Consider the following 21,089-nt stretch of genomic DNA (forward strand, 5'->3'; position numbering starts at 1 on the left):
CTCCCTGCCCCCTGGGGGACCCCCGCCCGCGGGATCCCTCGCCCTCTCCTAACGTCTTTTCGCTTTTGGTCTCGGCCTCGCCTTTACCCGTTCCCGCCTGTGACGGACGTTTTGTGTTTTCCTTTCTTTTCCTTTAATTTTCTCCCTTTTTAAAATCTTCTTCTTCCGGAATCGTGAGTTGGGAGGGTGGGCAGGCGCGATTTTTTGACAGCGGCCCTGCGCGCGTGTGGCTCCGCGGGGTCCCCCGAAAGCACCCCGACTCTCTGTGTGTGCGCGTGTGTCTGGGTGTGTCGCGAGGTGTGTGTCTGGGTGTCCATGTGTGTACGTGTGTGTCTGTGTGGTGTGCAGGTCTGCCCATCTGGGCGGTGCTTGTGTCTGTGCTTCTTTGTGCTGTGTGTGTGCGCGCGCGCCGGCGTGTTTCTCCACGCAGGGATTTGAGCGCCACGTCTGATTGGAAGTGAGGGCGGGCTGGAGATTTGTTTGGCCCTGCAGAACAAGCGCGTTTTATTTGAAGCCGCCAGAGGGGCGGAGAGACCTCGTAGAGACCCGGCACCACCTCCCCACCACCTCTTGGCTCTGGGTTTAGCCCTGCCTGTGTGCCGATACACACGTGCCTTCCGCTCCCCGAGGCCTCGGGGTCTCCTCTTATGAAAAGAGGGTTCTTAGCCAGGTGTGGTGGCTCACACCTGTAATCCCAACACTCTGAGAGGCAAAGGCAAGAGGATTGCCTGCGTCCAGGGGTTCGAGACCAGCCTGGGCAACTTGGCAAGCCCTCTCACTACAATAAATTGAAAAATTAGCTGGACGTGGTGGTGTGTGCCTGTAGTTCCAGCTACTTGGAAGGCTGAGGCGGAAGGATCATCTGAGCCCAGCGGGGCGAGATTGTGGTGGCCATGAGTGTGCCACTGCCCTCCAGCCTGGGCAACAGAGTGAGACTCCGACTCAAAAAAAAAAAGAGAAAAGAAAAGATAATACTTAACTAGGTTTCTCTGGGAATCTAGCCCTTAAGCCTAAGAAAGAGCCCCTGATCCTGAGGGCCCCTGACTTTCCTCTCCTGTGGAGTCACAGTTCCTTGAAAGTTGGAGGTTGTTGAGAGTCAGCCTGAGAAGGAAACTTCAGGGTCTTGCCGCTTGGGGATTCCAGCCTTATTAGACACGTGGCACCATGACAGTTACCCCCAGGAGGGACTCTGAAGGGAAGTGAGATTGTGAGGGGAGGTGGGGTTGAGGATCTCACTCCATGAAGCCCGGAAGTTCAGGATGAGCATCATAACAGAAAAATTATAGTTATAATCACAACAGCTGTCACATCTTACCACTAGACAGTAACTGTATGAAACAGGTGTGATTATTAGCTCTACTTTACAGACAAGGAAACTGAGGCTCAGAGAGGCGAAGGCACTTGGCTGAGGTCACACATCCAGGAAGCCATGGGGCTCCGATTGAAGTTCAAGTGGCAGGCTCCAGAGCCCACAGTTCCAGCTGCTGGGAGGCCTCCCGAGGAAACACTCACATTGACCGACACTCCCAAGTGCCAGGCCTGGCCTAAGCAAGTCGGAGCATTGACTTATTCACAGTGTGCTCAGGGAAGGCCAGGCCGGGCTGTGCTTCAAGCACGGGGTGTCCAGAGTGGGAATGCAGAGATGCAGGGGGCTTGGGCGGTCACCACGCGTGGCCCCACTCAGCCTCCGATGGCCGTGCCTCACCTGTCCCACAGGACCATGATGCCGAGCTGCCATCGTTCCTGCGGCTGCAGCCATGGCCCCAGCATGGAGGACGGCAAATGGTATGGGGTCCGCTCCTACCTGCACCTCTTCTATGAGGATTGTGCAGGCACCGCGCTCAGTGACGACCCTGAGGGACCCCCGGTCCTGTGCCCCCGCCGGCCCTGGCCCTCACTGTGCTGGAAGGTAAGATCCAAGGAGCAAGCCCTCTGGTTCATGGAGGAGTTGGGACTGGATTTGAGTTCGGAGGAAAGAACAAAAAGAGACAGTGTAGTAGTCTTGCTTGTTCAAGCAACAGAAAACCCAGCTCAAGAGGGTTTAAATGATAAAGGGAAAAAAATAGTGCTCATTTTTTAGAAGAGACAGAGGTTGGGTGCCTTCAGGCCAAGTTTTATCCAGCAGTTCAAATCAGTGCACCAAGGACTTTGTGAGGTTTCTTTTAGTCCTCAGGCTCCCCACAGTGTCCCCACGCCTGTAGCCCGTTAGCTTCAGGCTCTCTCCACATGTCCCTAAGTGCCAGTTGCTGTGCTGACCTTCAGACCTTCACTCTATAACACCCAAGTTTCCTCCAGTATTTCCTTCAGGAAAAAAAAAATAATAATGCAGATAGCCAGAAGTTAAGAACACATTACTGGCTGGCCTTGGTAACTCAGCCTATAATCCTAGCACTTTGGGAGGCCGAGGCAAGTGGATTGCCTGAGCCTGTGGGTTCGAGATCAGCAGAGCAACTTGGTGAGACCTCATCTCTACAATTAAAAAAAAAATTAGCTGGGCGTAGTGGCACACACCTGCAGTTTTGGTTACTTGGAAGGCTGAGGTGGAAGTATCGCCGGTGCCCAGCAGGTCGACGCTGGGGTGGCCGTGAGCTCCAGCCTGGGTGACGGAATGAGACTCCAACAAAAAAAAAAAAAAAAATTAAAAATAACATTACCATTTATGTTAGCACCAAAAATAAGAGAATTATTTAGTTTCAAATCTAACAAAATGCATACAATATGAGGAAAACTATAAAATTGTGAAGAAAGGTATCAAAGAACTAAATAAATGGAGAGAGATTCCATGTTCATGGATAGGAAAACTCAATACTGTCAAGGTGCTGGTTCTTCCTAACCTGATCTACAGATTCAATGCAAGTCAGTCAAAATTCCAGCAGGTTATTTTGTGGAAGTAAACAGACTGGTTCTACAGGTTATACAGAGAGGTAAAAGATCCAGGGGAACCAGAAATTAAAAACACATTGCCATTTACAAGAAACAATGCTTTTCATTCCCAGAAGTTTTGGCAAGCATTGCATTGGTTCTGATGGGGCCACTGGCCAGCCCTGAACTAATTGCTGTGGTCAGGGGATGAAATGGGCTGCCTGATTAGCTGGGTGTGGTGGTGCGCACCTGTAGTTCCAGTTACTTGGAAGACTGAGACGGATCACCTGAGCCCAGCAGGCTGAGACTGTGGTGGCTGTACTGCACTCCAACCTGGGCGACAGAGTGAGACAGAAAGAAAGAGAGAGAGAGAGAGAGAGAGAGAAAGGGGCTGACTGGCCAGAAGTGGGGTTCATCTCACTTAAATCTTACTGTGGTTTCCCAGTGATGTATAGGGGTTCCTTGTCTGTGGAAAGATGTGAGGAGAAACACAATTGATGTCCATAATAGTCAAGGGGAGTGATCAGCCAGGAGACACTACATGGGTTAAGGTGTGGAGGTGGCAATGAGCCAACTCCTGGCCAGGTGTGGTGGTTCATGCCTGTAATCCCAGTGCTTTGGGAGGCTGTGGTGGGAGGATCATTGAGATCAGGAGCTCGAGCCAACCTGGACAACATAGTGAGACCTTGTCTCCACAAAAAGTAAAAATTAGCCAGGTGTGGTTTTGCACACCTGTAGTCCCAACTACTTAAGAGGCTGAGGCAAGAGGATCATTTAAGCCCAGAAGTTTGAGGCTACAGTGAGCTATGATCATGCTACTGCACTCCAGCCAGGGTAACAGAGCGAGACCCTGCTGCAAAATCAAAAACAAAAAACCCACAAAACACACACACACACACACACACACACACACACACACAAGCTGAGTCCCTATGATGAGCATAGCTCTTTGCTCAATAGCGTAGGGAGACTGAGGCAGGAGCTTCCTCCTGCTGTCAAAGAACTTCACTCTAGTGGGGAGGCAAGGTGCCAATCTGTGCAGAGAGGCCAACCTACCTGAGCTCAGGTCAGGTGTACAGAGGATGCCAGGAGAGAAGTGGTCTCAGTGCCTGGGGTGATCAAGGAAGACTTCCAGGAGAAAGTGAGTATGTGTTTAAAGTTTTTGAGCATCTTTTTATTGCCAGGCACTTGGAGACACAGAATTTAAGACATGTCCCTGTCCTTAAGGAACTCATAGCTCTGGTTCACTTAGTCATTCAGCAAACATTTATTTAGCCTCTATTCTGTGCCAGCACCATGCGAAACATAGAAGACACCTAGTGAGCCAAAACAGGCATAGGCTCTGCTCCCAGAGGGCTCTCCGTTCTGTGGGACCGGCAGACATCCCTTGCATAGTAACCAAAATACATGTCCGAGTGGGCACTGCAGTGACATCCTGGAAAACAAACAGGCAGAGTGCAGAACAGGGGTCCTGCCCCAGCCGAGGGTCTCCTCCTTGAAGAGGTGAGCTGTGAGATGAGATCTGACAATCATAGGAGTTAACCTGACAGAGAGATACAGAGTAGAAAGGACAAGAGGATAAATTGGGACCTAAGTAAGGGTGAACAGCCTGGGCAGCACAGCGAGACCTCATCTCCACAAAAAAAATAAAAAAAATTAGCCAGGCATGGTGGTGCGTGCCTGTAGTCCCAGTGACTCAGGAAGCTGAGGCAGGAGGATCACCTGAGCCCAGAAGGTTGAGGTTGCAGTGAGCTGTGATCATGCCACTGCTCTCCAGCCTGGGTGACGGAGTGAGACCCTGACTCAAAAAAAAAAAAAAAAAGATGGAGAGGGACTCAAGGTTGGCCAGAGAAATCTGTTGCTAGGTGGGAGCTCGGAAGAAATTTAATCCAGAGGGCTCAAGACTCCAAAGAGAACATGACAGTTGATGTCCCCTCTCTGTTAGACCCCAGCAAGTGTGTGCTGTGATCCCCATCTCTCAGGGAGGGCCAGAGGTTGCCTTTAAATCCATGGGGCTCCAAGGTGACCCCTGGGCCTGGGAACTCTGACTGACCCTGACCACCTCCTGGTCTATCTGCCTCTCCCTAGATCAGCTTGTCCTCAGGGACCTTGCTTCTGCTGCTGGGTGTGGCGGCCCTGACCACCGGCTATGCGGTGCCCCCCAAGCTGGAGGGCATTGGCGAGGGTGAGTTCCTGGTGCTGGATCAGCGGGCAGCTGACTACAACCAGGCCCTGGGCACTTGCCGCCTGGCGGGCACGGCACTCTGTGCAGCGGCCGGGGTCCTGCTGGCCATCTGCCTCTTCTGGGCAATGACGGGCTGGCTGAGCCAAGATGCCAAGGCAGAGCCCCTGGACACCGAAGCCGATGGCCACGTGGAGGTCTTCGGGGACGAACAAGAGCAGCAGCTGTCCCCCACCTTCTGCGATGCCAGTGGCCAGGCATGGCTCTCACCGCCCGCCAGCCCCTTTGGGCACTCTTCCGTGCAGACCATTCAGCCCAAGCGGGACTCTTGAGCTGCCCACGTGGCCAGAGGATGAGCAGACCTGGGCCCTGGACCCTTCCTTCTCCCACCACATGCTCCCCTCCTGCCATCTCCCCAGACTTCTCCCTCTTAGCAGGGCCCCTTTTATCCAAGCCCCAGAAGGTCCAACTCCAGGTCACATCTGGGGCTCAAATCCTGGTACCCCTTTCCCGGGGGTAGGGCCCCAGCTCACTCAAGATGCCAACCTTCCTAAGGTCCTCCCAGAGCTTCCCACCTACCTCCCCTTCCCAAGGCCCTCCGGGCCGGAAGGTATCTCCCTCAACCCATCCTCACTCTCTTCTGTGTGACCTGGGACAGACCTCTCATCCTGCCTCTGCTCCGAGGGGTTTGAACCAGACCCTAGAGTTCTGTGATACTCCTTTCTTCCCCAGGTTATAAGCACTATCCGCCCTAGACAAGGATGGGGGAGGGGCAGAGGGGTCACTCGGTCACCAGGATGACTCAGAATGGGTCCAGGATGCTCCCCGGGCCTTTCAGGGTTCTCTCACTGTGTGTTTTCTGCTGGCATTTTGACATCAGAGCTCCACCGTCCACCTATCATGGCCCAGCGGGGGGGTGAGGGAGGCTGGGAGGTGACATGTGCAAGGTCACGCAGCAGGAGGATCTGCATGTTATTCTACAGCTAGATCAGAGCCCCACCTCTTCCCAGCTTCCAGGGGATCCCCAGGATGGGGGGACAGATTTGGCCCAGAGAGACTAGCCGGAGGCCCAGGGGTCCCAGGTGGCTCCAAAGAGACTTTGGACCTGGGTTTGGATGGTCTTTAAGGCCAGGGCGCAGGAGAAGCGGGTGTCTTTGCTCCCCCAAGTCCACCCAGCTGGAAACCGACGCCCACAGCCTTGACCCTGACCCTGATGACCCATGGGCCCTTGACGGGCTCCCCAGCCGGAGGCGTCATCGCTCTTCTGTACCGCTAGGGGGAGCGCCGAGACGGCTGGAGACTCGCGCTCCGGGTCGCGGTCCCCTCCCCCTCCTCAGTCTCCCCGGGAGGGTCCTCGGTTCTGCCCCCACCCGGCCGAACTCGGCCGTCCCCGTGCCCCACGCCCCCTCCTCCTCTGCGCCCCTCCCGTGCCGCCCTTCAATAAACAGCCGGGACGGATGCTGGCTTGGCTTCTTTTCTCCCGGGCCACGGGACGTGACCAAGCTCTCGCGGGCGCCCAGCGCTCGGGCCCGCGGTTCTCGATGGCTGCCCGGGACAGCCTCGGAGAAGGGGGTTATTCACTTCGCAGACGCCGTGACCGATGGCCCGAGGGGCGAAGTCACTTGCCCAAGGAGTTCCGGGAGGAGGGTCCGTGCTCGCCTGCCGGGCCCTCTGCCCAGAGAGGGGGCCTCCCGTCCCCGGGGGGGAGGACGTGCCTCGGGCCCTCTGGAGACGCGACCCCCCACCCTTGAGAGGAACGTGAGGGCCGGGGGCGGGGGGGGGCTGCGGCCAAAGGAAGAACCGCCGGCCCTGTGGCGCCTGCCCGGGGCCAGCCCCTGCTCTCAGGGCTCCTGCAGCGCATTCACTTGACCCTGGGAACAGCCCAGAAGGTGAGGACTGCTTTTCCCAGGACTGGCTCCGACCTCTCTGCCCCCTGCATTCACCGTGAGGTCAGATTTCAACTCACTCCCAATCGCCCCCCCAACCTGCCCCTAGCAGGCCCGTCCTGGGGCTGCCCCAGCCGAAGCCCCCCTTTCCCCAAGCCGGCATCCGGTCCCTCTGCAAGTCCTGTCGGCTCAACCTGGGGTGCATTCTGTACCCAGCCGCTTCTCGCTACACCACTGCCAGCTCCGGGTCTGAGCCACCATGGACTCCCACGTGGAGCGCTACCCCAGCATCCCCCTGGTCTCTCACCTTCTGATTTGGCACCACCCGGACACATCCTGTTAGAACGAACGTGAGGTCGTGTTTCTCCTCTGCTCAGAACCCTCCGTGGCTCCCACCTGACTCAGAGGAAGAACCAAAGCGTTCCCCATGGCCTGCAAGGCCCCACACCATTTGCTCACCTCACCCCCACCTTCCTCTGCAGCCTGGGCTCCCACGGCTCTCCCGCTTCCAGTCTCCCCTCCAGCCCACCCGCCTCCTCACTGGCCCTTCAACAGCTGCCGGCTCCTGACTTGAGCCTTTGCTTAGCTGCTCCCTGGGCTGGTGTGTGCTCCCCCAGGTGACAGGGGCAACTCCCTCAGACCCTTCAAGTCTCTGCTCAGACATCAGCCTCTTAGTGAGGCCTTCCCTGAGCAGCCCGTTTAGAAATGCCCTGCCACTTCACGCCCTATCACCCCACACCCTGTGCACACTGGACCCTGGTCTCGCTTCCCCATAGCATCCGTCCTCTTTCAGCGTCCTACCTTGTTACATCCTATTTGGCATCCTATTGTTACATCCTTATGTATCTCCTGTCTCCTCCGCCACATAAAAGCACCACGAGAGCAAGTATCTTCACTTGTTTACTGACATAGCCCAAGGGCCTAGAACAGTGCCTGGCACATAGTAGATGCTCAATAAAAATGTGCTGAATAAATCAATCCTAGTTTTACAGATGGGACTTCGAGACATTTAAGCAACTTGCCCCAGGATGCACAGCTAGGAAGTGGCTGAGCTGGGATTCAAACCAAGCAGTTGAGTGTCAGAGTCCACAGCCTGCCTTACGACACTAACATGGTTTGAAGCCCAGAGTTGGGTACACAACCTGAAGTGCCAACGGGTGTATCCTATCCAGGTGTTTGTTGCCATGTGGAAATGGGAACCGTGTTAACAGATTCTTTTTTTCCAGAGAAGTTAGGAATCCACATTTTTTTTTTTTTTTGAGTTGGAGTTTCACTCTGTTGCCCAGACTGGAGTCCGCTCCTGGCCACCGCAGCCTCTACCCACTGGGCTCTGGCGATCCTTCCACCTCAGCCTTCCGAGTAGCCAGAATTACAGGCGCGCGCTACCACGTCCGGCTGATTTTTTATTTATTGTAGAGATGAGGTCTCGCTGCCCAGGCAGGTCTCGAACCCGCGGGCTCAGGCAATCCACTCACCTCAGCTGGAATCCACATTTTTAAATGAAATGTATCCATCTTAAAATACAAATATCTGATTGGAAGTTTGACTAAGTGCTGCGTTCCCAGGGACAGCCTCGGAGCAACCCCGTGACCTCTCGACCTGAGCATGCCAGGTCAGTGGCCACGGCCGATAAGGACCCGGAAGGAATCTCACACTGCCCGAACAGCCCAGGAAACAGGTCAACGTGGGGTGCATCCTTCCCAACTGCCATGAGAAGCCAGTCCTTGTCCATAACCCAGTAAATCCCAGGCGTCCACGCAACCCAGGCCCACAGAGGATCCCGTTCCAGAGAAGCGGTGTCCAGTCACCAAAATTACTTCCCAATACTGCCCACGGTCTCTCGAAACATTATCCCTTGAAAAATGTTAAGGAGGTTCCTTTTCACTCTTGTTGCTTAAGGGGGATATATTATCCTGGATTGAATGATGTATCCCCAAAATTCATGATCCCTGGAACCTATGCATGTGGCCTTACTCAGAAATTGAGTCTTTGCAGACATAATCAAGTTAAGATGAGGTCGTGTTAGCCCCAGTCCAACGACTGACATCCTTATTAGAAGAGGGGTATTTGGACACACACACCGACAGAGGGAAGATGGCCTCAGGACAAGGCAGAGACCCGAGGGACACATCTACAAACCAAGGTTCAGCAAGGGTTGCCTGCAGCCACCAGGAGCTAGGAGAGGCAGGGAAGGGTCCTTTTCTAGAGTCTCAGAGGGAGTGTGGCCCTGCCAACACCTTGATTTCAGACATCCAGTCTCCAGATGGTGAATAATAAATTTCTGCTATTTTGTGCCACCTGGTTTGTGTGACTTTGTTAGAGCAATCCCAGAAAACTGATATAGGGCAAGTATTGGTGCAGTCTATGGAAGAGGAATGAAAACTCCGTGCACCCGTGGAGTCCTTCCCTTACACAGGTGTACCTGCAGGCTACATTCCCCAGGCTGGAGCCCTGCAGTACTGTTTGTAACGGAAGGCGTTTGGAAGTAGCCTCAATGCTTGGCAGGGGGAGAGTGAATCAAGGCATCTGTCCCCTGGGATGCGAAGTGGAAGAAGGAGAAATCTCTCTATGTACTGATCTGCGCCGATCTCCATGTTATAGGTTAAATGAAAAGGTGCAAGCTGCAGAACGCCATGGATACTTTGCCACCATTGGTGTAAAAAGAAGACAGGCCATTGTTGTTGTTAAGCACAGGTCAGGCCATGTGTTCGTTGAGCTATGGCCGCGTGTTTTCCTAAGCTTTGGCCCCCTCCCTTACATTGGGGAGGTGAATGTCCTCTCTCTCTCTTTTATTTTCTAAATAAGCTGTATTTTCCAATCAAAAAAAAAAGAAGATTTATGGTTATTCCTTGGTTGCATTCATGGAAGGGACATGATGGCTGAGGTCAAGGGTGGAAAGGAGACTTTCACCCATTTTTCATTTTGAACCATGTGAAAGTATCATGCATTTTATTTATTTATTTATTTTGAGTAGGAGTCTCACTCTGTTGCCCAGACTGGAGTGCAGTGGCAGGCTCATGGCCACTGCAGCCTCAACCTGCTGGGCTTAGGCGATTCTTCTGCCTCAGCCTTCCAAGTAGCTGGAACTACAGGCGTGCGCTACCATGCCTGCCTAATTTTTGATTTATTGTAGAGACCAGTTCTCACCAAGTTGCCCAGGTAGGCCTCGACCTGCTGGGCTCAGGCCATCTGCTTGCCTCAGCCTCCCAAAGTGCTGGGATTACAGGCTAAGCCACCAAGGTCAACCATATTATGTATTTTTAAATAATTAACTTTAGATTTTTTTAAAGAAGACCATTGATAATTACATTTTTTAAATGGGGGAGAAGAGACAAATGTTTATTACAGAAGAATTCCAATTAATAAATGTAGAATGATGAAAAGAAACAGAAAACTGTCATTACAACACCACGGTAATAATTGTTGCTGGCAAAATCTACCAATGAATGATAAAATGAGTGAGTGAAACTTAAAGGTAAAACAGGATTTTTTTTTTTTTAAATTTTGAGTCAGAGTCTCATTCTGTCACCCAGGCTGAAATGCAGTGGCACCCTCATGGCCACTGCAGCCTCGACCTGCTGGGCTCAGGCGATCCTTCCACCTCAGTCTTCCAAGTAGCTGGAAATACAGGTGTGTGCCACCACACCAGGCTAATTTTTTTATTTATTGTAGAGATAAGGTCTCCCCAAGTTGCCCAGGCTGGTCTCGAACCCGAGGGCTCAGGCAATCCTCTCACCTCGGCCTCCCAAAGTGCTGGGATTATAAGCGTAAGCCACCACGCCCAGCCAGAATTTTTTTATTTTTTTAGATGGTGTCTTGCTATGATGTCCAAATTGGCCTTGAATTCCTGGGCTCAAAGGATCCTCCTGCCTCAGCCTCCTGAATAGCTGGAACTCCAGGCCACCCTCCCTGGTTTGAAACAGAATATCTGCATAGTCTAACCTTATCTCCTCCCCAAATTCATATTACTTACTGTGGAGGTTTTCACAGGTATGCACAAGTTCTTTGACTTCCACTGTCTAGGAAATGGAGCTTAATTTTCCTCCTCTTGTGTGTGGGCTAGATATAACTTGCTTCTAACAGGCAGAATGTGGATAGAAAAAGAGTGACTTCACGGTAGAAAAATCTGGCAGACACCATCTTAACCAAATGATCAAGGCATGGTCCAAGGCCAGCACCGTCAGCACCAAGTCTTGTTGACATCACACCCTCTGAAATGATGCAGTGAGAAGGGTGTGTCCCTGGGGCTGTTCCCCCGTGTTCCTAACTTCAGCCTAACCATGAGAAAACCATTCTATAAAACGTCTGACCAGCTCTCTTCAAAAGTGTCTAGGTCTGGCCAGGCACAGTGGCTCAAGCCTGTGATCCCAGCACTTTGGGAGGCTGAGGCGAGAGGATTGCCTAAGCTCAGGGGTTCAAGGCCAGCCTGGGCAATTGGGTGAGACCTCATCTCTACCAAAAATCAACAAAGTAGCCGGGCATGGTAGCACGCGCCTGTAGTTCCAGCTACTTGGAAGGCTGAGGCGGAAGGATCGCCTGAGCCCAGCAGGTCAAGGCTGTGGTGGCCATGAGTGTGCCACTGCACTCCAGCCTGGGCGACAGAGTGAGACTCCGACTCAAAAAAAAAAAAAAAAGCTTCCAGGTCACAAAAGGCAAGGAAAAGACAGGCACCTGGCTTAGGTTGGAGGAGGCTAGGGACACGTGGCCGCAGGAGGAGATGCAGGACTTCCCTGTCCTGTCTTTGCATCTCTTCCATAAATCTAACATTATTTCAAAAGAAAAAGAAAAAAAATGCAATTGCTCTGGTCAAGAAGGAGTAGGAGGGATCAGGCCCATCCCTCTCCCCCCACCACTAAAAGAACCAAGGGAAGGACCAGGAAATAAACAAACGCCATGAGCCCTGCGGCGGCCGGCTGACTTCCTAACACGGTCCAGGCGTCGATTTCTACTGAATCATTGATGGAACAAATGGACCGTCAGTGCGGATATGGAAGACTCGAACGACGCCACCGAGCAACGTGACCGATGACCTTGACAGAGCGCTCCGCCCGGCAACCGCAGAATGCACGGGGCCGCGGCCTCGGCGGGGCCCGGCGGGGCCCACGGCTGTCTCGGGGGCCCCCCTGGCAGTCTGAGGTGGGGGCCGCTCCGCAGTCTGATGGCTTCCCTGGATCCTGGAGGGAAGGTGTTTCCCCTTTGGGGCACTCCCCCTCCTCTCGGGTGGGGAGACCTGGGACGGGGAGGAGGCAGACCAGCGGGGTTCACCTTCTGCTCCACCCCTCAGGATCTATCCAAGATCCTCAGCACCCAGCCTCCACATGGCCGGGAGGCTGCCCTCCCTCCTGCGGAGTCCCGCCCTCCCTCCCCATCCCTACTGACCCGCGGGACCAGGTTATCTCAGAGAAGCCCCCTACCTCCCCCGCCAACTGGATCAAATAAGCCTGATCTGGGGCCACTGCCTGGTCCCTGGCGGTGCTGTGCAGGGAGCTGAGATGCCCCAGGGTGAGATGGGGAAGGTGTCAGTGGGAGGTGGGGTGAGAGAAAGCCCGCCGGGGCTGGGGGGGTGAGGGGCATCGGGAAGGCAGACATCCATGCCCCCAAACCTTCGTCCCAAATCTTCTATCTAGCGCAGGCTGAGAGTGAATCAGACTCCCAGGGCTCAAGGCACGTGTGAGCCTGGGGGTTTTTCAGACATAATGGTCCTGTACTCAGTACCTCACATAGGTCAGCTCTTTCGGTCTTTATAGCACCATACGGAGGTCACCGTGGTCTCCAGTTCATAGAAAACCGAGCACAGAGTGTGTAAGCACCCTGTCCAAGAGTGTGTCACTAGCTGTCTAGAAGAACTGAAATTTGAGCCCACACAATCCGGGGGCAGAATGTCCCATACGTCTGGCATTCACATATGACCTCACCAATTCTACCGACTAACCCGGTGAGGGGTGGAGATCCCACTCAGGACCTCACACATAGTGCCACATGGACACAGGCAGGCGTATGTACGTCTATTTGGATAAACACCAACGCCTACCCGTGAAAGGTGGTTAGCAAATCCTCTACAACACCACTCCAGGAAGGGTGTGTGTGGTTGGAGAAAAAAAATCAGTTGCAATCGACCTCACAGACACATGCACTCACATGTAAAGCATCACATACACAAGTCACGGAATAGGTGTTACATGCCCGGATGCACTCCAACATGCATGCATGTGCCCACCAACAGGCATGTAGGTTATGATGATGAGGTCTGCAAACACACACTGTGTATTTGCACTTCCTCTGCTATTTTTTTTTTTAGCAGCTACATTTATTTATTTATTTATTTATTTTTGAGTTGGAGCCTCACTCTGTCGCCCAGACTGGAGTGCAGTGGCCGCTCCCAGCCACCGCAGCCTCGACCTGCTAGGCTCCAGTGAACCTTCTGCCTCAGTCCTCCAAGTAGCCGGAACTACAGGCACGCTACCACGCCCAGCTGATTTTTTGATTTATTGCAGAGATGAGGTCTTGCCAAGTTGCCCACACGGGTTTCGAACCCGCAGGCTCAGGCAATCCACTCACCTCAACCTCCCAAGGCGCGAGATTACAGGCTGAGCCACCGAGCCCGGCTGCTCCCGCTATTTGTAAGGCTGAGGTGGAAGGATCACTTGAGCCCAGCAGGTCCAAGGCCCTTGTGGCCGTGAGCATGCCACAACACTTCAGCCTGGGCAACAGAATGAGACTCCAATTTCAAAAAAAGGAAAAAAGAAAACAATGGCTGGCTAAACAGATGTGATAAAGCAAACACAGCAAAAAGGTAACTAAATATATGGCTATGCACTTGACCACTCTTTTAACTTTGTTTGACGATTTTCATAATAGAATGTTTGGGGAAGGATTTCAGCAAATCAAAAAAGAAGACCTGAAGGACGGCTCTAATGTGTGCATGTGGCCATGTGCATGCCATTGCACTCCAGTCTGGGCAACAGAGTGAGACTCTGACTCAAAAAAAAAGTCACAGAGTAAAAAGATAGGCAAAAGCTAGGTACTCTGCCTAAAATGTTTCTGAAAAAGATATGAAAGAGTAAATGGCAGGAGGAGAGAGAGAGCAACAAAGGATGGCTCTAAAGACAGCAATATTTAACTTGAAAACTGCCTGAGAATTGCTGGTGCAACCAAGAAATCCTCCCTGACCCTACTTAAATATTAACAAAAAGCACCCGATAAGCTGAAAGAACCTCACCAGGCTTATTTTGAGCAGAACAGTTATTTTTTTATTTTTTATTTTTTGAGTTGGAGTCTCGCTCTGTCACCCAGGCTGGAATGCAGTGGCATGCTCACAGCTGCCACACCCTCTATCTGCTGGGCTCAGGTGATCCTTCCACCTCTGCCTTCCAAGTAGCTGGAGCTACAGGTGCATGCTACCATGCCTGGCTAAATTTTTTTTTTTTTGACTTGGAGTCTCACGCTGTCGTCCAGACTGGAGTGCAGTGGCCGTTCCCGGCCACCACAGCCTCGACCTGCTGGGCTCCAGCGATTCTTCTGCCTCAGCCTTCCAAGTAGCTGGAAATACAGGCGCGCACTACCATGCCTGGCTCATTTTGATTTATTGTAGAGATGTGGTCTCACAAAGTTGCCCAGGCGGGTTTCGAACCCATGGGCTCAGGCAATCCACTCACCTCAGCCTCCCAAAGGCGCGGGATTACAGGCTGAGCCACCGAGCCCAGCTAGCAGCTACATTTACTGAGCACCTGCTATGTGTAAATAAAGATAAAGCTCAGAGAAGTGGAGTGGCTTGCCCAAGGTCACACAGCTAGCAGGTGGCTGGGATGCAAACCCTGGTCCTGCAATATGAGGCGGAAGTGTCTGCCTCCACTGCTGTGCAGATGGGTTCACAAGTGAGCAGATGAGCATGACTCCTCTCACATGAATTTCCCTGTGGCCCCGGACATGTCCTGTCCTTGTCCAGGCCGTATCTCCATGTGAGTCTGTTTACAGGTGTGCTCCAGAAGCATCTGCAGGGAGAGGGCTGGCAACCCTGGTCCTGCTCCAAGTCTCAGCCTGGTTGGTGTCACCAGGGCTGTGAGCTTCCTGTCTATGCCTCAACGTGCCCCAGAGCTCATGGCTTAAAGCCAAGCTCTGGGCACCAGGCCACCAAGGCCCCGGCATGGAAGAACTCACAGAGTTTCATAAGCATCCGGCCCGGGACACGTGGTCAGGGCAGGAGAAGAAGGGAGGGAAATGGGATGTCTCCTGGGGTGTGCACTGGGCAGGGGCCATGGACCATGGTTGGCAGGAGAGAGCTGCAGGACCTGGCAGAAGCAGGCGGAAGGGAGGGGTGGGGGGAAGGGAGGCAGGTTGCGTCCCGTGCCCTGGGAGCCTGTGTCCCCACGGCTCTTAGACACTGCATCACAGGAACTCCAATAAATACACGCCCTGCGAACTGCTGAGTGAAGTTTATTCCTCACAACGGCGATGACAGCCACTAACGTTCACACAGCCATGGCCAGCAATCGGGAGTTTTTAGTAACATGTCAGACCTTGTGCTGAGCACCTTACATTCCTTCATTCATTCAACAGATACTCACTGAGTACCTGTAGGGGTCAGCCTCCGTGCTAGACATGGGGGTGCAGCATCCCAGCCCTTGGGATGCTTACATTCTGGTGGGGGAAGAAGCATTTTGACAGACAAGAAGCATGTTGACACACAGGTGATCATTTCAAACCTCGACAAGTGCCATGAATAAAATAAGACAGAGTTAGGGATTAGAGGGAACTGCAGGGGCCGGGGTGGGCATGATGCTTAGGGAGTGGCATCTTCACAGAAGGGCCCACCGAGGACCCTCTGAGGAGGTGACATTGGATCTGAGATCTGAAGAAGAAAGAGGAGCCTGGAAAGATTCCAGGCAGCCAGAGCGGCCAGGGCAAAGGCCCTGGAGCAGGGAGAACTTGGTAGGTTCGAGGGCTAGAAAAAAGCGGAGCTTAGCTGGGGTCCGCGTGGGCAGGAGTGGAAGGGAATCCCACAAGCCTGGCAGGTCTATTCTGGCTTTAGAACCCTGGCGTTTTAACCCCACTCCAGGCTGCCCCAGAAACACGCATCCCTGGCATACATGCAATGTATGCACATTGGCACACATGTACACACACACACACACACACACACACACACACACACACACTGCACACCAACTCACAACTGAGGGCTGGACCAGCCCAGATAGTCCTAAGATTCTAACATTTTCCCTGATGTCTTGAGGGGTCACCTTCCCCAACCTTCCAGAACTTCTGGGCCAAAGCAAGTTTAAATGGCAGGAAGGGAGAAGGAACTGGGTGGCCAGCAGGGGCGTGGAGACGGGGAATGGTGGGGAGGTGATAGAGATGTGACAGACCACGCACACATCCTGTCTGGGAGGAGTGAGAGGGAGCTGAGGACAGAGACGCAGAGAGAGTCCAGCCTGTTCCCAGATGCGGCCAGTCCTCCATGCTGGCCACAGTCCCCACGCAGCCAGCACACCTTACCTCCTCTCGCCTCCAGGATGGGACACTCGCTGCCCGCCACAGCAGCCTGAGTGGCACCAACTGTGAGAGAGCCGCTCTTCCATACCCGCTCTTGTGGCTGCACGACACGAGGGGTTTCATCCATCAGAATGAGAGAAACACCCACAAAAGCTTCGCAAAGACACTTTCATTTTCCCAAATCAGATTGGTCAAATCAAAACTTACAATAACACCTGGTGCTAGTTGTGGTCTTGGGGACTATTCATGAAATGCCACAATGCCACAAAGCCACAAAGCCATAAAAATATAGACTATTCCCTAGTTGTGGGAAAACAGGCACTCGCGTGTTCTGCGGGCGGGAGGGAGACTGGTACAATCCCTACAGAAGAGAAGTCAAAGACCTTTGACTTAGAAATTCTGCTTTTAGAAAATCAGCTCAGAGTTTCTCTCCACGACCCCCCAAATGAACACAGAAGCATTGTTTGTTATAGCAAAAGGTTGGAAATAGCTGAGTGCATGGCTCACACCTGTCATCCCAGCACGTTAGGAGGCGGAGGTGAGAGGACTGCCTGAACGCAGGGGGTCAAGACCAGGCTAGGCAACTTGGCGACACCTCGTCTCTACAATAAGTCAAAAAATTAGCTGGGTGTGGTGGTATGAACCAGTGGTTCCTGCTACTTGGAGGGCTGAGGCGGAAAGATCACCTGAGCCCAGCAGGTCTTTAAGACTCTGACTCCCCCCAAAAAATACTGGAAATAATTACATGCTTGTTGACAAGAGATGGTTCAAATAAACTAGCATATCCCTACCATGAAATGCCACAAAGCCATAAAAATATAGACTAGTCCCCAAGACTACGATAGTTGCCAAATTGTTCAATAGGAAGGAAGAAAGCAGTCTGGAGACACTGAGAAGATCCCCATCTGTATAAAAGGGGAAAAGTCAATAGTCATAGCCTATATCTTCAAGAACACACCGGAAAATGGATTGCCCCCAGAAAGAGGAGCTGAGACAGGGATAGGTGGGGGATTTCTCAAGTATTACCATCTGTATTTTGAGCTAAAATATTAAAGTAAAATATGTGTTACTAATAATTAATATTGGAATAAAATATTTTTAAAACCTATCCTCTTGAAAATACGATGCTCCCACATCCTCCTTGCCTCAGCCAAGCTTTGTCCCCGAGGACAGAACATCCTAGAAGGGAAAGAACCTGTCCACCAAGACAGTGGGCCTGAATGTGACCTGGCTCCATCCCTGACCCCAAGTGTGACTTCACAGAGACATCGCCCACCCTGATGTGTACTAGGCACTGCCCAGCCTTGGCATTCCACGTCTCCTCTGTTAGACCACACTCGGGAGTGCAGGCACCGTGGCCTCTTGGCCTTTAGTTCATTCACCTCACCTAAACAGAGCGTCTACTCTGGGCCGGGTTCTGGATTTCTCCGTTTCTTGCCCTTCATGTTCCACTCCAGTGCCCGGCATGGGAGTTGGTACTCTGTGGCGTTCATGACAAACTTAGCTTATGATTGAGGGATGGATGGCTGGGCAGGTGTGTGGGAAGCAATGGATACACGGCACGGCACTCCAGCCAGAGCAGCACAGTGAGACTCCACTCAAAAAAAATTTTTAAAAAATGAAGACTGAGAATTGAATGTTGGGTTTAGCAACACAGTGACCTTGACAAGAGCAGTTTCAATTGGGGGCTGGCCGGTAGAAGCGTGATTAGAATGGATTTGAGAGAAAAGAAGAATCAACGACAGCAATAGGTGGTGGTTGGACAGATTCATGGCTGAGTGGTATTTGGAGGGTCTTTAGACGATAGGCTCCATGCGACCCTATTGCCATCCCACAGCTGCCACCCATTTATTTCTCCCCTTTGCAGCAAAGGTCTTTGAAAAAGTTGTCTGGCAGGGCTCGCTGGCTCAGCCTGTAATCCCAGCACTTTGGGAGGCTGAGGCAAGTGGATTGACTGAACCTGTGGGTTCGAGACCAGCCGGGGCAACTTGGTGAGGCTTCGTCTCTACAATAAAAAATCAAAAATTAGCTGGGCGTGGTAGCGTGCGCCTGTAGTTCTGACTACTTGGAAGGCTGAGGCGGAAGGATCGCTGGAGCCCAGCAAGTTGACACCGGGTGGTCATGAGCATGCTCCGCTGCACTCCAACCTGGGCGACGGAGTGAGACTCCAACTGAAAAAAAAAAAAGAAAAGAAAAAGTTGTCTACACTCATTGTAGCTGGGATCACAGGCATGCATCACCAGACTCAGCTAATTTTTAAAATTTTTTTGTAGAGATGCAGTCTTGCTATTGTTGGCCAGGCTGGTCTCAAACTCCTGGGCTCAAGCAATCCCGCCACCTCAGCCTCTCGAGGTGCTGGGATGACAGGCATGAGCCACCGCACCTGGCTCTTGATCTTCTTGATGGATCTACAGCTTCTGGCACAGCTGACCACTCCCTGCTCCTAGACACACCTTCTCTCTTCACTTGGTGTCCAGGCAGCCACACTCTCTGGGCTTCTCCTTCTCAGCCCTCAGCTCTGTGTCTTCAGTCCAGGCCTCTCCCTGAACTCCGCCCACAGAGCCAAGAGCCTGCCATCTCAGACCAACAACCAGAGCTGAACCGCTGGGCCTCCCCAGAGACCCTGCTCCATCTCATTTTTTTTTTTAATTGGAGTCTCACGCTGTCATCTAGGCTGGAGTGCAGTGGCACACTCACAGCCGCCCCAGCATTGACCTGCTGGGCTCCAGCAATCCTTCTGCCTCAGCCTTCCAAGTAACTGGAACTATAGGCACCTGCCACCCCACCCAATTAATTTTCTTTTTTTGTTGTTGTTTACTGTAGAGATGAAGTCTTGCCAAGTTGTCCAAGCTGGTCTCAAACCCACAGGCTCAGGGAATCCACTAGCCTTGGCCTCCCAAAATGCTGGGATTACAGGCTGAGCCACCAAGCCTGGCCGCTCCATCTCATTTGATGGCAGCTCCATACCTGCCCAGGCCAGGAAACCCCAGAGGCAGCTTTGACGTCTCATCTTCCCTCATACCCCACATCCAGACTGTCAACAAACCTGTGGACACCATCTTTAAAATCCAACCACCTCTTGCCAGTTGCACAGCCAATGCCCTGCTTGGAACTCCCAGAGTTTAACAGAATCACTGCATCCTTTGCTCCGGCCTCCCTACCCTTGCCTCCTTCAGCCTATTCTGAGCACTGCTCCCTAAATGATCCCCCCCCTTTTTTTTTGAGTCAAAGTCTCATTATGTCACCCAAGCCGGGGTGTACTGGCACACCCATGACCACGGCAACCTCAACCTGCTGGGCTTAGTTGAGCCTTCTGCCTCAGCCCTCCAAGTACCTGGAACCACGGGTGTTCCACCACACCTGGCTAATTTTTTGATTTATTGTAGATGAGGTCTTGCCAAGTTGCCCGGGCTGGTCTTGAACCTCGGGACTCAAGCTATCCTTTCACCTCCACCTTCCAAAGTGAGCCACCGCGCCCGGCATGAGCCACCGTGAGTTGGAGTCTTACTCCGTCTCCCAGACTGGAGTGCAGTGGCACGCTCCTGGCCACTGGAGCCTCGACCTGCTGGGCTTCGGCAAGCCTTCCAAGTAGCTGGAACTACAGGTATGCACTACCACGCCCAGCTAATTTTTTTGATTTTATTGTAGAGACAAGGTCTCACCAAGTTGCCTGGGCAGGTCTCGAACCCGCAGGCTCAGGCAATCCACTTGCCTCAGCCTCCCAAAGTGCTGGAATTACAGGCTGAGTCACTGAGCCCAGCCTATTTTTAAAGGGAATCAGACTGCAGTTCCCTCTGCTTAAACCCTCCCGCGGCTCCCAGTGTCTTTTCAAAGGCCTCCAGAGCTCCATGGTGGGAACCTCCTTGCCTTTCTGACCCCATCAGCCCTGGCCTCCCCTCACTCACTCCACTCCGGCCACGCTGGCCTCCTTCGGCCGCCCATTGGTCGGGCCTCAGCTTGGAGCCTTCGCATAAACTGCTCTCCTGTCTGAACAATTTGCCCTCTACACAGTCCCGGGGTGTGCTCTGGGCCACCCTGCTCGGCACAGCCGCTGACCACCCCACCCTCATCCTCCTCACTCACTCTCCCAGGACTCCTTCCCTGGCTTCTTCACCCTCTAACTGGTGCTGTAATGTATTTGTTATGCTAATTATTTCCTGCATATTTCTTTCTACCAGTATGCAAGTGCCACTTCTTCTTTTTTTTTTTTTTAATTAAACAGGAAGCAAGATTTATTGATATGGGAACCAAGAGCCAGCAGAGTGAAAGTCTTCATGAATGCAGGGCCCGCTGCTTGTCCAGGAGGCCACGATTGGGGATGTATTTGACCCACAGTCATCTGGGATGAGCCGCTTCTCAGCCACCATGTCTTCAAATTCATCTGCGTTAAACTTGGTAAAGCCCCACTTCTTTGAGATATGGATCTTCTGGCAGCCAGGAAACTTGAACTTGGCCCTGAGTAGAGCCTCAATCACATGCTCCTTGTTCTGCAGCTTGGTGCGGATTGACGTGATGACTTGGCCAATGTGCACCCTGGCCACTGTGCCCTGGGGCTTCTCAAAGGTACCTCGCATTCCTGTCTGGAGCCTACACTGGGGATGTGGCAAGGTCAGACATGAACACACACAGGAAAGGGCTGTCTCCAAGGTCCCTTAGAGCAACCTATA

At 52.7% G+C, this 21,089-nt stretch overlaps 1 protein-coding gene and 1 pseudogene across 1 annotated transcript; one reads left to right on the forward strand and one right to left on the reverse strand.

Annotated features, from left to right (window-relative positions):
• Positions 1-1,373: 1,373 nt before the first annotated feature.
• On the forward strand, positions 1,374-6,502 carry NRSN2 (neurensin 2). The gene is made up of 3 exons (XM_008061410.2): positions 1,374-1,481; positions 1,715-1,909; positions 4,951-6,502. Exons 2-3 carry the CDS (start codon positions 1,721-1,723, stop codon positions 5,374-5,376), a joined length of 615 nt encoding a protein of 204 aa, XP_008059601.1. The 5' UTR covers positions 1,374-1,481; positions 1,715-1,720; the 3' UTR covers positions 5,377-6,502.
• Positions 6,503-20,694: 14,192 nt separating this feature from the next.
• The window catches only part of LOC103263741, a 3,162-nt pseudogene continuing 2,767 nt past the window's right edge, over positions 20,695-21,089 (reverse strand).

Source organism: Carlito syrichta, unplaced genomic scaffold, assembly GCF_000164805.1.
Source record: "Carlito syrichta isolate Samal-C Ts95f unplaced genomic scaffold, Tarsius_syrichta-2.0.1 Scaffold305245, whole genome shotgun sequence".
Classification (NCBI taxonomy): Eukaryota; Metazoa; Chordata; class Mammalia; order Primates; family Tarsiidae; genus Carlito; species Carlito syrichta.

Bases quoted from the DNA above. Each gene is read 5' to 3' on its own strand.
- NRSN2 (XM_008061410.2), top strand. From the start codon at position 1,721: ATGATGCCGAGCTGCCATCGTTCCTGCGGCTGCAGCCATGGCCCCAGC. The intron at 1,910-4,950 runs GTAAGATCCAAG...GCCTCTCCCTAG, and splicing joins GGCCCTCACTGTGCTGGAAG to ATCAGCTTGTCCTCAGGGAC.